Below are 12883 nucleotides of genomic sequence, written 5' to 3'. Positions count from 1 at the left end.
TTTCTTCAGATTGTTCAAATCTGGGGGCTTCCAGAAATAGATCTGATGGCCTCTCATCTAAACCAGAAACTTCCCAGGTATCTGTCCAGATCCAGGGATCCTCAGGCGGAAGCAGTGGACGCGTTGTCACTTCCTTGGAATTATCAACCTGCTTATATCTTTCCGCCTCTAGTTCTTCTTCCAAGAGTGATTTCCAAAATCCTAATGGAGCGTTCGTTTGTACTGCTGGTGGCTCCAGCATGGCCACACAGGTTTTGGTATGCGGATCTCGTTCGGATGGCAAGTTGCCAACCTTGGACACTTCCGTTAAGGCCAGACCTTCTGTCTCAAGGCCCATTTTTCCATCAGGATCTCAAATCATTAAATTTGAAGGTATGGAGATTGAACGCTTAATACTTAGTCATAGAGGTTTCTCTGACTCAGTGATTAATACTATGTTACAGGCTCGTAAATCTGTCTAGAAAGATCTATTACCGAGTCTGGAAGACTTACATTTCTTGGTGTTCCTCACATAAATTCTCTTGGCATTCTTTTAGAATTCCTAGAATTTTACAATTTTTTCAAGATGGTTTGGATAAGGGTTTGTCTGCAGGTTCCTTGAAAGGACAAATCTCTGCTCTTTCGGTTCTTTTTCACAGAAAGATTGCTAATCATCCTGATATTCATTGTTTTGTACAGGCTTTGGTTCGTATCAAGCCTGTCATTAAGTCAATCTCTCCTCCTTGGAGTCTCAATTTGGTTCTGAGGGCTTTACAGGCTCCTCCGTTTGAACCTATGCATTCTCTGGATATTAAATTACTTTTTTGGAAAGTTTTGTTCCTTTTGGCCATCTCTTCTGCTAGAAGACTTTCTGAGTTATCTGCTCTTTCTTGTGAATCTCCTTTTCTGATTTTTCATCAGGATAAGGCGGTGTTGCGGACTTCATTTAATTTTTTTACCTAAGGTTGTGAATTCTAACAACATTAGTAGAGAAATTGTTGTCCCTTCATTGTGTCCTAATCCTAAGCATTCTCTGGAAAGATCTTTACATTCTTTGGATGTAGTAAGAGCTTTGAAATATTATGTTGAAGCTACTAAAGATTTCAGAAAGACTTCTAGTCTATTTGTTATCTTTTCTGGTTCTAGGAAAGGTCAGAAGGCTTCTGCCATTTCTTTGGCGTCTTGGTTAAAGTCTTTGATTCATCATGCTTATGTAGAGTTGGGTAAATCCCCGCCTCCAAAGGATTACGGCTCATTCTACTAGGTCAGTTTCTACTTCCTGGGCTTTTAGGAATGAAGCTTCTGTTGATCAGATTTGCAAAGCAGCAACTTGGTCTTCTTTGCATACTTTTACTAAATTCTACCATTTTGATGTTTTCTCTTCTTCTGAAGCAGTTTTTGGTAGAAAAGTACTTCAGGCAGCTGTTTCAGTTTGATTCTTCTGCTTCTAATTTCAGTTTTTTTCATTATAAGATTAAAACTTTTGATTTGGGTTGTGGATTATTTTTTCAGCGGAATTGGCAGTCTTTATTTTATCCCTCCCTCTCTAGTGACTCTTGCGTGGAAGTTCCACATCTTGGGTATCTGCTGTCCCATACGTCACTAGCTCATGGACTCTTGCTAATTACATGAAAGAAAACATAATTTATGTAAGAACTTACCTGATAAATTCATTTCTTTCATATTAGCAAGAGTCCATGAGGCCCACCCTTTTTTGTGGTGGTTATGATTTTTTTGTATAAAGCACAATTATTCCAATTCCTTATTTTTGATGTTTTCACTCCTTTCTTATCACCCCACTTCTTGGCTATTCGTTAAACTGAATTGTGGGTGTGGTGAGAGGTGTATTTATAGGCATTTTGAGGTTTGGGAAACTATGCCCCTCCTGGTAGGAATGTATATCCCATAAGTCACTAGCTCATGGACTATGTTTTTTCACCATCATGAAAGAAATTAATTTATCAGGTAAGCATACATTTTTACAAACAAAAAATAATTTTCATTTGCCCAACCCCTAAATCATGTGACAGCCATCACCCAATCACAGACTCCGATAGATACACACTGTACACTCTCACGCATGCTAAGTAGGGGCTGCTGGTGCTTCATAAACTGTACATATAAGAAGACACTGAGTAATTTTATAACACTACATGCTCTACCTGAATAATGAAAATGTAAGTTTGACTTTAGTGTCCATTTAAGCAGCAGCGGTCTCTTCACCCAAGTGTCGGAGATAAGTTGTTTGTTTGTTGATGGTGATTGACAGGAACTGTATAATAAATAGCATCCACTGCCCACTCACCATGAATCTGGATGGACAGGTTACCTAGCTGGAAACATTGTCCACCCATATAATGGCAACTGAAGCCCAATGTGTGTATATGTACAGTATATACTCTCCTATATAATATTATTTTTTTTAATATAATTTTACAGGGCAGTTTTGCTGAGAATTTAGCTTTTCTTCTTGAAGCACTGAAAACAGGTAAACCTTCTTATGGATATAAAATGATTTATTTCTGTAATGTTTTTAACCACTGTGATGCTATTTGACTTATTTTCGGTGTTATTGTTGTAAATTGTTTCGGTTCATTACTAATCTGTTGCTTTTTTATGTTAAGACATTATGGGGATACATAGGATGTTCATATATAGTAACTTGTATCAGTGTACTTCTGAGAAATTATATGATTGGAGAGGGTAGTATCACAATGTACTAAACAGTAATTGTAAATGTCAGCCATTGTTTAGTCAATTAAAGGGGCATAATGCATAAATAAATCCTAGTTATAGTGATGTATTCAACGTAAAGTTTGCATTAAAAGTAATATGTAGGTGCAATTTTTAAATTGTATTGTGTCAATATTGAAACAATCTTTTTAAAGTTTGTGTAAAGTGATTTAATTTTAATACAGTAATGGGAAAACCTAGGTTTTCCTTATTCAATCTCTTCTACTGTGGACAGATAAACAATGGATTGAATCCTGTTAAATAGGTAGTTTGACACTGCTATACAGTCCTTTTATCATTGCGATGTTCCAAATAGACATTGTTTGCAAACTTTATATTTACAGTAAAAGGGAAGAAAATAAATAATGCAACTATATTCAATTTTTCTTTCTGCAAATGATTAACTGTTTATAGTACAATCTGTAGTATTTTGTTTTAAACAGTATTGAGTGTTTTTTCTTTGTTGTATTGCCAATCGCATTGAAAGCAGGCTAAAAATAACGTGCTTGTTTTACTCTATGTCCATTATCATCATCATCATCATCATCATCATCATCATTATTATTATTATCATTATTATTATTATCATTATTATTATTTGTAAAGGGCAGCAGAATTGTGTAGTGCTAGGTACATAATGAGAAATAGTTTAACGAGAAACAAAAATACAATAATATACCTCCCAGGATACTCAAAGACCAAACACTGCCTACCTCACAAAACAAATTATTCCAAGTTAATTTGTAATAGATAAATATGTAACACAGATAAAAAAAAGGTGGTGCAAAAAATATGATGGTTTGGGAAAAAAACAGAAAAAACTAAAGCTGTTAATTAAAAGGATGAATAACCGTGTGTTCCACTTTAAATTAGGTGATAGGATATATTTCCTTAAAATAAGTGCTAAAAGTTTTGGTGCGAAAATGAAATAGTAATTAATTATTTTTAAGTAAAAACTATGTGATAAATCAATAGTGTGTGTGAATAAAAGTAGAGTGTATACTATGGTTTAAATTTGTGTTATTTTAATAGACTAAAAATATTACTCTAATCAATTTAAACCTTCTTGAACAGTCAACCTTAGATAGTCTCTGGTGTGTAATATGCTAGAAGTTTATAAAACAACTATGTGACTTCTTCAAAATACTAAACCAATACTAACACAATTAGTCCGTTGACTAATATCATTCAAATGCTATAAAAATGTGTATTGAGATTGGTGATTACTTCGCTTTTAAGCTTACTTTAACATAACAAATAAAAAAACGTTATTGGTACAAATATATCCAAGTACATAAATGGAAACAATATAATGTAACTAATCTTAAAAAAGGAAAAATATTAATAAAAAATACAAAAACAATACAATACAAAAATGCAATACTAGGAATATCTCTCTGAAAAAGATCTTTAGTAAACAAATGGGTAAAAAATGTTTCACAGCTGAAAAAAAGACGACTCCTTGAGTACTGTAATTTTTCATAGAACTTTTTATCTGTCCCTTGTAATGTGAACAGTCATTTGCAATATATACAAGAATACTTAGTTACTTGTGAGTTCCGTCAGATTTAAATTCTCCTTAAAGGGACAGTATACTATAAAATAGTGTTTCCCTTAATGTGTTTCCAATTACTTTTTTTTACCAGCTGCAGAGTATAAAATGTATGTGATTTGCTTCTTTAAAGGGACATTAAACACTTTGAGATGGTCATATAAAATGATAAATTGTATATAATAAAACAACTCTGCAATATACTTTCATTATTTATTTTGTCCTCTTTGCCTCTAATTCCATTCTGAAATTGTGAGCTTTTCAGTTCCTGTTAGAAATGGAAGTGCAGAACACTGTTATATTCCATACAGCCATTGGCTGCACACTCTAGTGACCTATGTATAACTGTCCCTAATTGGCCACAGCAGAGAAGGTAACACAAGTTACAACATGGCAGCTTCCAATGTTTTATAGACACTAAAACTTTACACTTATTTTGTCACTTTTTAAACAACTAATGAAACTTTCAAAAATACATCTACATGTTAGTCATGGACTAATCTTTTCTTTGAATGCATCATTCTATCTAGCATGTATTTAGTGTTTAATGTCCCTTTAAAGGGACAGTCTAGGCCAAAATAAACTTGATTCAGATAGAGCATGTAATTTTAAACAATTTTCCAATTTACTTTTATCACCAATTTTGCTTTGTTCTCTTGGTATTCTTAGTTGAAAGCTTAACCTAGGAGGTTCATATGTTAATTTCTTAGACCTTGAAGCCCATCTCTTTCAGATTGCATTTTAACATTTTTTCACCACTAGAGGGTGTTAGTTCACGTATTTCATATAGATAACACTGTGCTCGTGCACGTGAAGTTATCTGGGAGCAGGCACTGATTGGCTAAACTGCAAGTCTGTTAAAAGAACTGAAATAAAGGGGCAGTTTGCAGAGGCTTAGATACAAGATAATCACAGAGGTTAAAAGTATATTATTATAACTGTGTTGGTTATGCAAAACTGGGGAATGGGTAATAAAGGGATTATCTATCTTTTAAAACAATAAAAATTCTGGTGTAGACTGTCCCTTTAAGGCTTATTTGTGTATATGAATTAGCTGATTTTGTGTTTTAAAGCCACAACCTAATAAAATTGGTTGAGTTTGTAGGTATAATCAGATTTTATTACTTTATCACATTGTGTAAATATACATGCTTCTTTACTTTATATCTGTCCATAAACCAATCACCAATACTTGGAGAGAACAATGGAAAATTAACATTTTATTACCTTTTCTCTTCTATAACCCACTGGGAGTGTAATTTCTTCTACTGGCTGTGTTAATACAGCTTGGCCTCGTGGCCAAAAACTTTCAGGATGGGTGTGGATACCACAGGCTAAATAAACTAATTAAAATGCCAATACAGGTAGCCCTCAGTTTACTCCGGGGTTAGGTTCCACAAGGGAATGGTTGTAAATTGAAACCGTTGTAAATTGAAACCCAGTTTATAATGTAAGTCAATGGGAAGTGAGGGAGTTAGGTTCCAGGCCCCTCTCAAAATTGTCATAAGTAACACCTAATACATTATTTCTCTTGTTAAGTGTGTTCAGTCCACGGGTCATCCATTACTTATGGGATATATTCTCCTTCCCAACAGGAAGTTGCAAGAGGATCACCCAAGCAGAGCTGCTATATAGCTCCTCCCCTCACATGTCATATCCAGTCATTCTCTTGCAACCCTCAACAAAGAAGGAGGTCGCGAGAGGAGCTGGAGTTTTTACTTATCTATTCTTCAATCAAAAGTTTGTTATTTTAAATGGCACCGGAGTGTGCTGTTTTTCTATCTCAGGCAGTATTTGGAAGAAGAAACTGCCTGCGTTTTTTTTTTATAATCTTAGCAGGCGTAACTAAGATCCACTGGCTGTTCTCGACATTCTGAGGAGTGGGGTAACTTCAGAAACTGGGAATAGCATGCGGGGTCCTCCGCAAATGAGGTATGTGCAGTACTTTATTTTCTGGGAATGGAATTGTCTAAGAAAATACTGCTGTTACCGTATGATGTAAGTACAGCCTTAAATGCAGTAGTGGCAACTGGTATCAGGCTGATAAATGTATGCGCAGTCGAGTTATTTTCTAGGGACTAGAATTTGACTGAGAAAATACTGTTAAAACTGAAATAATACTTAAGCCTTGTCTGCAGTGGTAGCGACTGGTAGCAGGCTTAGTGATAACTTTGCATAACTTTGGAAAATGTTGCTTTTTAATAAAACGTTTACTGGCATGTTATTCGTTTTGTGAGGTACTTTGGTGATAAATCTCTTTGGGCATGATTTTTTTCCACATGGCTGACATATATTTTCTGCATGGAAACCGTTATATCAGGGCTCCCACTGTTGTGATAGGAGTGGGAGGGACCTTGTTTTAGCGCCTTGTTGCGCAGTTAAAATTCTAGCACAGTCTTCCTGCTTCTTCCTCCTTGATCCAGGACGTCTCTAGAGAGCTCAGGGGTCTGCAAAATTCATTTGTGAGGGAGGTAATCAGTCACAGCAGATCTGTGACAGTGTGCTTGACTGTGATTAAAAGCGTTAAATCTTAATTGATATTCGTTTTATCCGTTTTGGGTATTGAGGGGTTAATCATCCTTTTGCTAATGGGTGCAATCCTCTGCTAATAATATACTTCTTGTTAAGAATTGTTTAATTATATCTGTATTTTTTGAAGCGCTGAAGCGTTTTTTATATTGCTTGTAAACTTATTGAAAGTGATTTCCAAGCTTGCTAGTTTCATTGCTAAGTCTGTTTAAACATGTCTGATTCAGAGGAAACTGTTTGTTCATCATGTTCAAAAGCCAATGTGGAGCCCAATAGAACGATGTGTACCAATTGTATTGATATTGCTTTGAATAAAAGTCAATCTGTACCGATGGAGAAACTATCATCAGACAACGAGGGGGAAGTTATGCCGCCTAACTCTCCTCACGTGTCAGTACCTGCGTCTCCCGCTCGGGAGATGCGTAGGATTGAGACGCCAAGTACATCTAGGCCCTTACAAATCACTTTACATGATATGGCTAATGTTATGAAAGAAGTATTATATAATATGCCCGAATTAAGGGGCAAACGCGATAGCTCTGGGTTAAGGACAGAGCGCGCTGATGACACGAGAGCCATGTCTGATACTGCGTCACAATATGCAGAACATGAGGACGGTGAGCTTCATTCTGTCGGTGACGGTTCTGATCCGGGGAGACCGGATTCAGAAATTTCAAATTTTAAATTTAAGCTTGAGAACCTCCGTGTGTTACTAGGGGAGGTATTAGCGGCTCTGAATGATTGCGACACGGTGGCAATTCCAGAGAAATTGTGTAGGTTGGATAGATACTATGCGGTACCGGTGTGTACTGACTTCTTTCCTATACCAAAAAGACTTACAGAAATTATTAGTAAGGAGTGGGATAGACCCGGTGTGCCTTTTTCCCCTCCCCCGATATTTAGAAAAATGTTCCCTATAGACGCCACCACACGAGACTTATGGCAGACGGTCCCTAAGGTGGAGGGAGCAGTTTCTACGTTAGCCAAGCGTACCACTATCCCGGTGGAGGATAGCTGTGCTTTCTCAGATCCAATGGATAAAAAATTAGAGGGTTATCTTAAGAAAATGTTTGTTCAACAGGGTTTTATATTGCAGCCTCTTGCATGCATTGCGCCTGTCACGGCTGCAGCGGCATTCTGGTTTGAGTCTCTGGAAGAGGCGATTCGCACAGAGCCATTGGATGAGGCTTTGAGCAAAGTTAGAACCCTTAAGCAAGCTAATGCGTTTGTTTCAGATGCCGTAGTACATCTAACCAAACTTACGGCTAAAAATTCTGGATTCGCCATACAGGCGCGCAGAGCGCTCTGGCTTAAATCCTGGTCAGCGGATGTAACTTCCAAGTCTAAGCTACTTAACATTCCTTTCAAAGGGCAGACCTTATTCGGGCCCGGCTTGAAGGAAATTATTGCTGACATTACGGGAGGTAAGGGCCACGCCCTTCCTCAGGACAGGGCCAAACCAAAGGCCAAACAGTCTAATTTTCGTGCCTTTCGTAACTTCAAGGCAGGAGCAGCATCGACTTCCTCCGCTCCAAAACAGGAAGGAACTACTGCTCGTTACAGACAGGGTTGGAAAGGCAACCAGTCATGGAACAAGGGCAAGCAGGCCAGAAAGCCTACTCCCGCCCCTAAGACAGCATGAAGACAGGGCCCCCTATCCGGAGACGGATTTAGTGGGGGGCAGACTTTCTCTCTTCGCCCAGGCTTGGGCAAGGGATGTGCAGGATCCCTGGACGTTAAGGATTATATCTCAGGGATACCTTCTGGATTTCAAAACCTCTCCTCCACAAGGGAGGTTCCATCTTTCGAGGTTATCAACAAACCTAGTAAAGAGAGAGGCATTTCTACAATGTGTACAAGACCTCTTAATCATGGGAGTGATCCACTCAGTTCCGCGATCGGAACAGGGACAAGGGTTTTACTCAAATCTATTTGTGGTTCCCAAAAAAGAGGGAACCTTCAGACCAATCTTGGATTTAAAGATCTTAAACAAATTCCTAAGGGTACCATCGTTCAAGATGGAAACCATTCGAACCATCCTACCCATGATCCAAGAGGGTCAATATATGACCACAGTGGACTTAAAGGATGCTTACCTTCATATACCGATTCACAAAGATCATTATCGGTACCTAAGGTTTGCCTTTCTAGACAGGCATTACCAGTTTGTGGCACTTCCCTTCGGGTTAGCCACGGCCCTGAGAATTTTTACGAAGGTTCTGGGCTCACTTCTGGCGGTACTAAGACCACGAGGCATAGCGGTGGCTCCGTACCTAGACGACATTCTGATACAAGCGTCAAGTTTTCAGAATGCAAAGTCTCATACAGAGATAGTTCTTGCATTTCTGAGGTCGCATGGGTGGAAAGTGAACGTGGAAAAGAGTTCTCTGTTACCACTCACAAGGGTTCCTTTTCTAGGGACTCTTATAGATTCTGTAGAGATGAAGATTTACCTGACGGAGTCCAGGTTATCAAAGATTCTCAATGCTTGCCGTGTCCTTCATTCCGCTCCAAGCCCATCAGTAGCTCAGTGCATGGAGGTAATCGGCTTAATGGTCGCGGCAATGGACATAGTGCCATTTGGGCGCCTGCATCTCAGACCGCTGCAACTATGCATGCTCAGTCAATGGAACGGGGATTACTCAGATCTGTCCCCTTTGCTAAATCTGGACCAGGAGACCAGAGATTCTCTTCTCTGGTGGTTGTCACCGGTTCATCTGTCCAAAGGAATGACCTTTCGCAGACCAGATTGGACGATTGTAACAACGGATGCCAGCCTTCTAGGCTGGGGAGCAGTCTTGAATTCCCTGAAGGCTCAGGGATCGTGGACTCAGGAGGAGAAACTCCTTCCAATAAACATTCTAGAATTAAGAGCAATATTCAATGCTCTTCTAGCTTGGCCTCAGTTAGCAAAACTGAGGTTCATCAGATTTCAGTCGGACAATATCACGACTGTGGCTTACATCAATCATCAAGGGGGAACCAGGAGTTCCCTAGCGATGTTGGAAGTCTCGAAGATAATTCGCTGGGCAGAGTCTCACTCTTGCCACCTGTCAGCGATTTACATCCCGGGCGTAGAGAACTGGGAGGCGGATTTCCTAAGTCGCCAGACTTTTCATCCGGGAGAGTGGGAACTTCACCCGGAGGTATTTGCTCAACTGATTCGTCGTTGGGGCAATCCGGATCTGGATCTCATGGCATCTCGCCAGAACGCGAAGCTTCCTTGTTAGGGATCCAGGTCCAGGGACCCGGGAGCGGTGCTGGTAGATGCATTAGCAGCCCCTTGGGTTTCCAACATAGCTTATGTGTTTCCACCATTTCCGTTGCTACCTCGACTGATTGCCAGGATCAAACAGGAGAGGGCATCGGTAATTCTGATAGCGCCTGCGTGGCCACGCAGGACCTGGTATGCAGACCTAGTGGACATGTCGTCCTGTCCACCATGGTCTCTTCCTCTGAGGCAGGACCTTCTAATTCAGGGTCTTTTCAACCATCCAAACCTAATTTCTCTGAGGCTGACTGCCTGGAAATTGAACGCTTGATTCTATCAAAGCGTGGGTTTTCGGATTCGGTTATTGATACATTAATACAGGCTCGGAAACCTGTGACCAGAAAAATTTACCATAAGATATGGCGTAAATATTTATATTGGTGCGAATCCAAGAGTTACTCATGGAGTAAGGTTAGGATTCCTAGGATATTGGCTTTTCTACAAGAGGGTTTAGAAAAGGGTTTATCAGCTAGTTCGCTAAAGGGACAGATTTCAGCTCTGTCTATTCTTATACACAAACGTCTGGCAGAGAATCCAGACGTCCAGGCCTTTTGTCAGGCTTTGGCTAGAATTAAGCCTGTGTTTAAAGCTGTTGCTCCTCCGTGGAGCTTAAACTTGGTTCTTAAAGTTCTTCAGGGTGTTCCGTTTGAACCCCTTCATTCCATTGATATTAAGCTTTTATCTTGGAAAGTTTTGTTTTTGATGGCTATTTCCTCGGCTCGAAGAGTCTGAGTTATCTGCCTTACATTGTGATTCTCCTTATCTGATCTTTCATTCAGACAAGGTAGTACTGCGTACTAAACCTGGGTTTTTGCCTAAGGTTGTTTCTAACAGGAATATCAATCAAGAGATTGTTGTTCCATCATTATGTCCTAATCCTTCTTCAAAGAAGGAACGTCTTTTGCATAATCTAGACGTGGTCCGTGCTCTGAAGTTCTACTTACAGGCAACTAAAGATTTTAGACAAACTTCTTCTCTGTTTGTCGTTTACTCTGGACAGAGGAGAGGTCAAAAGGCTTCGGCTACCTCTCTCTCTTTTTGGCTTCGTAGCATAATACGTTTAGCCTATGAGACTGCTGGACAGCAGCCTCCTGAAAGAATTACAGCTCATTCCACTAGAGCTGTGGCTTCCACCTGGGCCTTTAAGAATGAGGCCTCTGTTGAACAGATTTGCAAGGCTGCAACTTGGTCTTCACTTCATACTTTTTCCAAATTTTACAAATTTGACACTTTCGCTTCTTCGGAGGCTGGTTTTGGGAGAAAGGTTCTACAGACAGTGGTTCCTTCTGTTTAATGTTCCTGCCTTGTCCCTCCCATCATCCGTGTACTTAGCTTTGGTATGGGTATCCCATAAGTAATGGATGACCCGTGGACTGAACACACTTAACAAGAGAAAACATAATTTATGCTTACCTGATAAATTTATTTCTCTTGTAGTGTGTTCAGTCCACGGCCCGCCCTGTCTTTTTAAGGCAGGTTCTAAATTTTAAAATGATAACTCCAGTCACCACTGCACCTTATAGTTTCTCCTTTCTCGTCTTGTTTCGGTCGAATGACTGGATATGACATGTGAGGGGAGGAGCTATATAGCAGCTCTGCTTGGGTGATCCTCTTGCAACTTCCTGTTGGGAAGGAGAATATATCCCATAAGTAATGGATGACCCGTGGACTGAACACACTACAAGAGAAATAAATTTATCAGGTAAGCATAAATTATGTTTTTTAACGCTTTAAAATGAAGACTTTAAATGCTAAACAGCATTATAAACCTAATAAAATAATCACACAACACAGAATATATAATTAAACTAAGTTAAATGAACAAAAACATTTGCTAAACAGCATTATAAACCTAATAAAATAATCACACAACATAGACATCACTTGCATTTTTCTGCAAACAGTTCTTTCTATGCATTCCAATCTGGACTGATTTATAGACAGGAAGATCTTGTTCCTTTGAAATCTGCTCGATAGCTCAGGTCTGGTTAAACTGATTAATTTCAGCTTGCTTGGCTTTGCTGCAACACAAGCACACAGCTCCACCTACTGGATATTTTAATAAATGCACTGCTGCTCAATGCTTTTCAATAGCAGTCACATGACTGGAAAAAAAGGTTGTTATTCTGAAACGGTGTAAATTGAACCATTGTAAAACGAGGGCCACCTGTATAAGGGTAATGGAAATACTTGAAAACAATTTAATACACTCCAGCAGGTAAAGTGGATCATTGGGAACAAATTAAAGGGAAGACATTTTTTGAGTAAACTGTCCCTTTATGTTTAAATTAGATAGCAGTTGGTCGTGTAAATGCTGTTTTCTTTAACCCCTTAACGACCAACGACATATGGGGTACGTCCTGCAAAAAAATGCAGTTAACGACCAAGAACGTACCCCGTACGTCGTTGGTCTTTGAAAGCAGCGATCCTGATCACTTCCAACTAACTTCATGTTATAGCAGTGATGCCTCGATATTGAGGCATCCTGCTATAACACTTTTTAGCCGTTCGATGCAGAGAGAGCCACCCTGTGACCCTCTCTGCATCGGCCATCGATGGCCATGTTCGTTGGTGGGTGGGAGCTGATCCAGGGAGGTGGGTGGTCGGCCATCGGTGGGGAAGGGGGGCTGGATCAAGTGCACTCGCGGGAACCCTACACTATGGAATAAATGTAAGCGTGTAAGGTGGTACTCGGTGGGAGAGAGGGTGGGAACATTAGTATTTTTGCGATCTGCGAGAGCGTGGGGGTTGGGTGTTGAGGGGGGACAGCTACACTGCAGAAAATGTTTCTAAAATAAAAATTTAGAAATTAGAAAAAA

At 39.5% G+C, this 12883-nt stretch overlaps 1 protein-coding gene across 4 annotated transcripts in view; it reads left to right on the top strand.

Annotated features, from left to right (window-relative positions):
* ORC4 (origin recognition complex subunit 4) overlaps positions 1 to 12883 on the top strand; it is a 348821-nt gene that overhangs the window by 148481 nt on the left and 187457 nt on the right. For 3 of the 4 annotated variants that reach the window (XM_053698278.1, XM_053698279.1, XM_053698280.1), the window contains one exon: positions 2419 to 2467. The exons of the other annotated variant lie outside the window; for it this stretch is intronic. In XM_053698278.1, coding sequence (XP_053554253.1) covers positions 2419 to 2467 — 49 coding nt within the window. The remainder of the gene's footprint in view (positions 1 to 2418; positions 2468 to 12883) is intronic. 4 annotated transcript variants of the gene reach the window in all.

This window comes from Bombina bombina, chromosome 1, assembly GCF_027579735.1.
Source record: "Bombina bombina isolate aBomBom1 chromosome 1, aBomBom1.pri, whole genome shotgun sequence".
NCBI lineage: Eukaryota > Metazoa > Chordata > Amphibia > Anura > Bombinatoridae > Bombina > Bombina bombina.
Note: the sequence above shows the minus strand (reverse complement) of the source record. Positions and strands in the feature narration are given on the sequence as shown.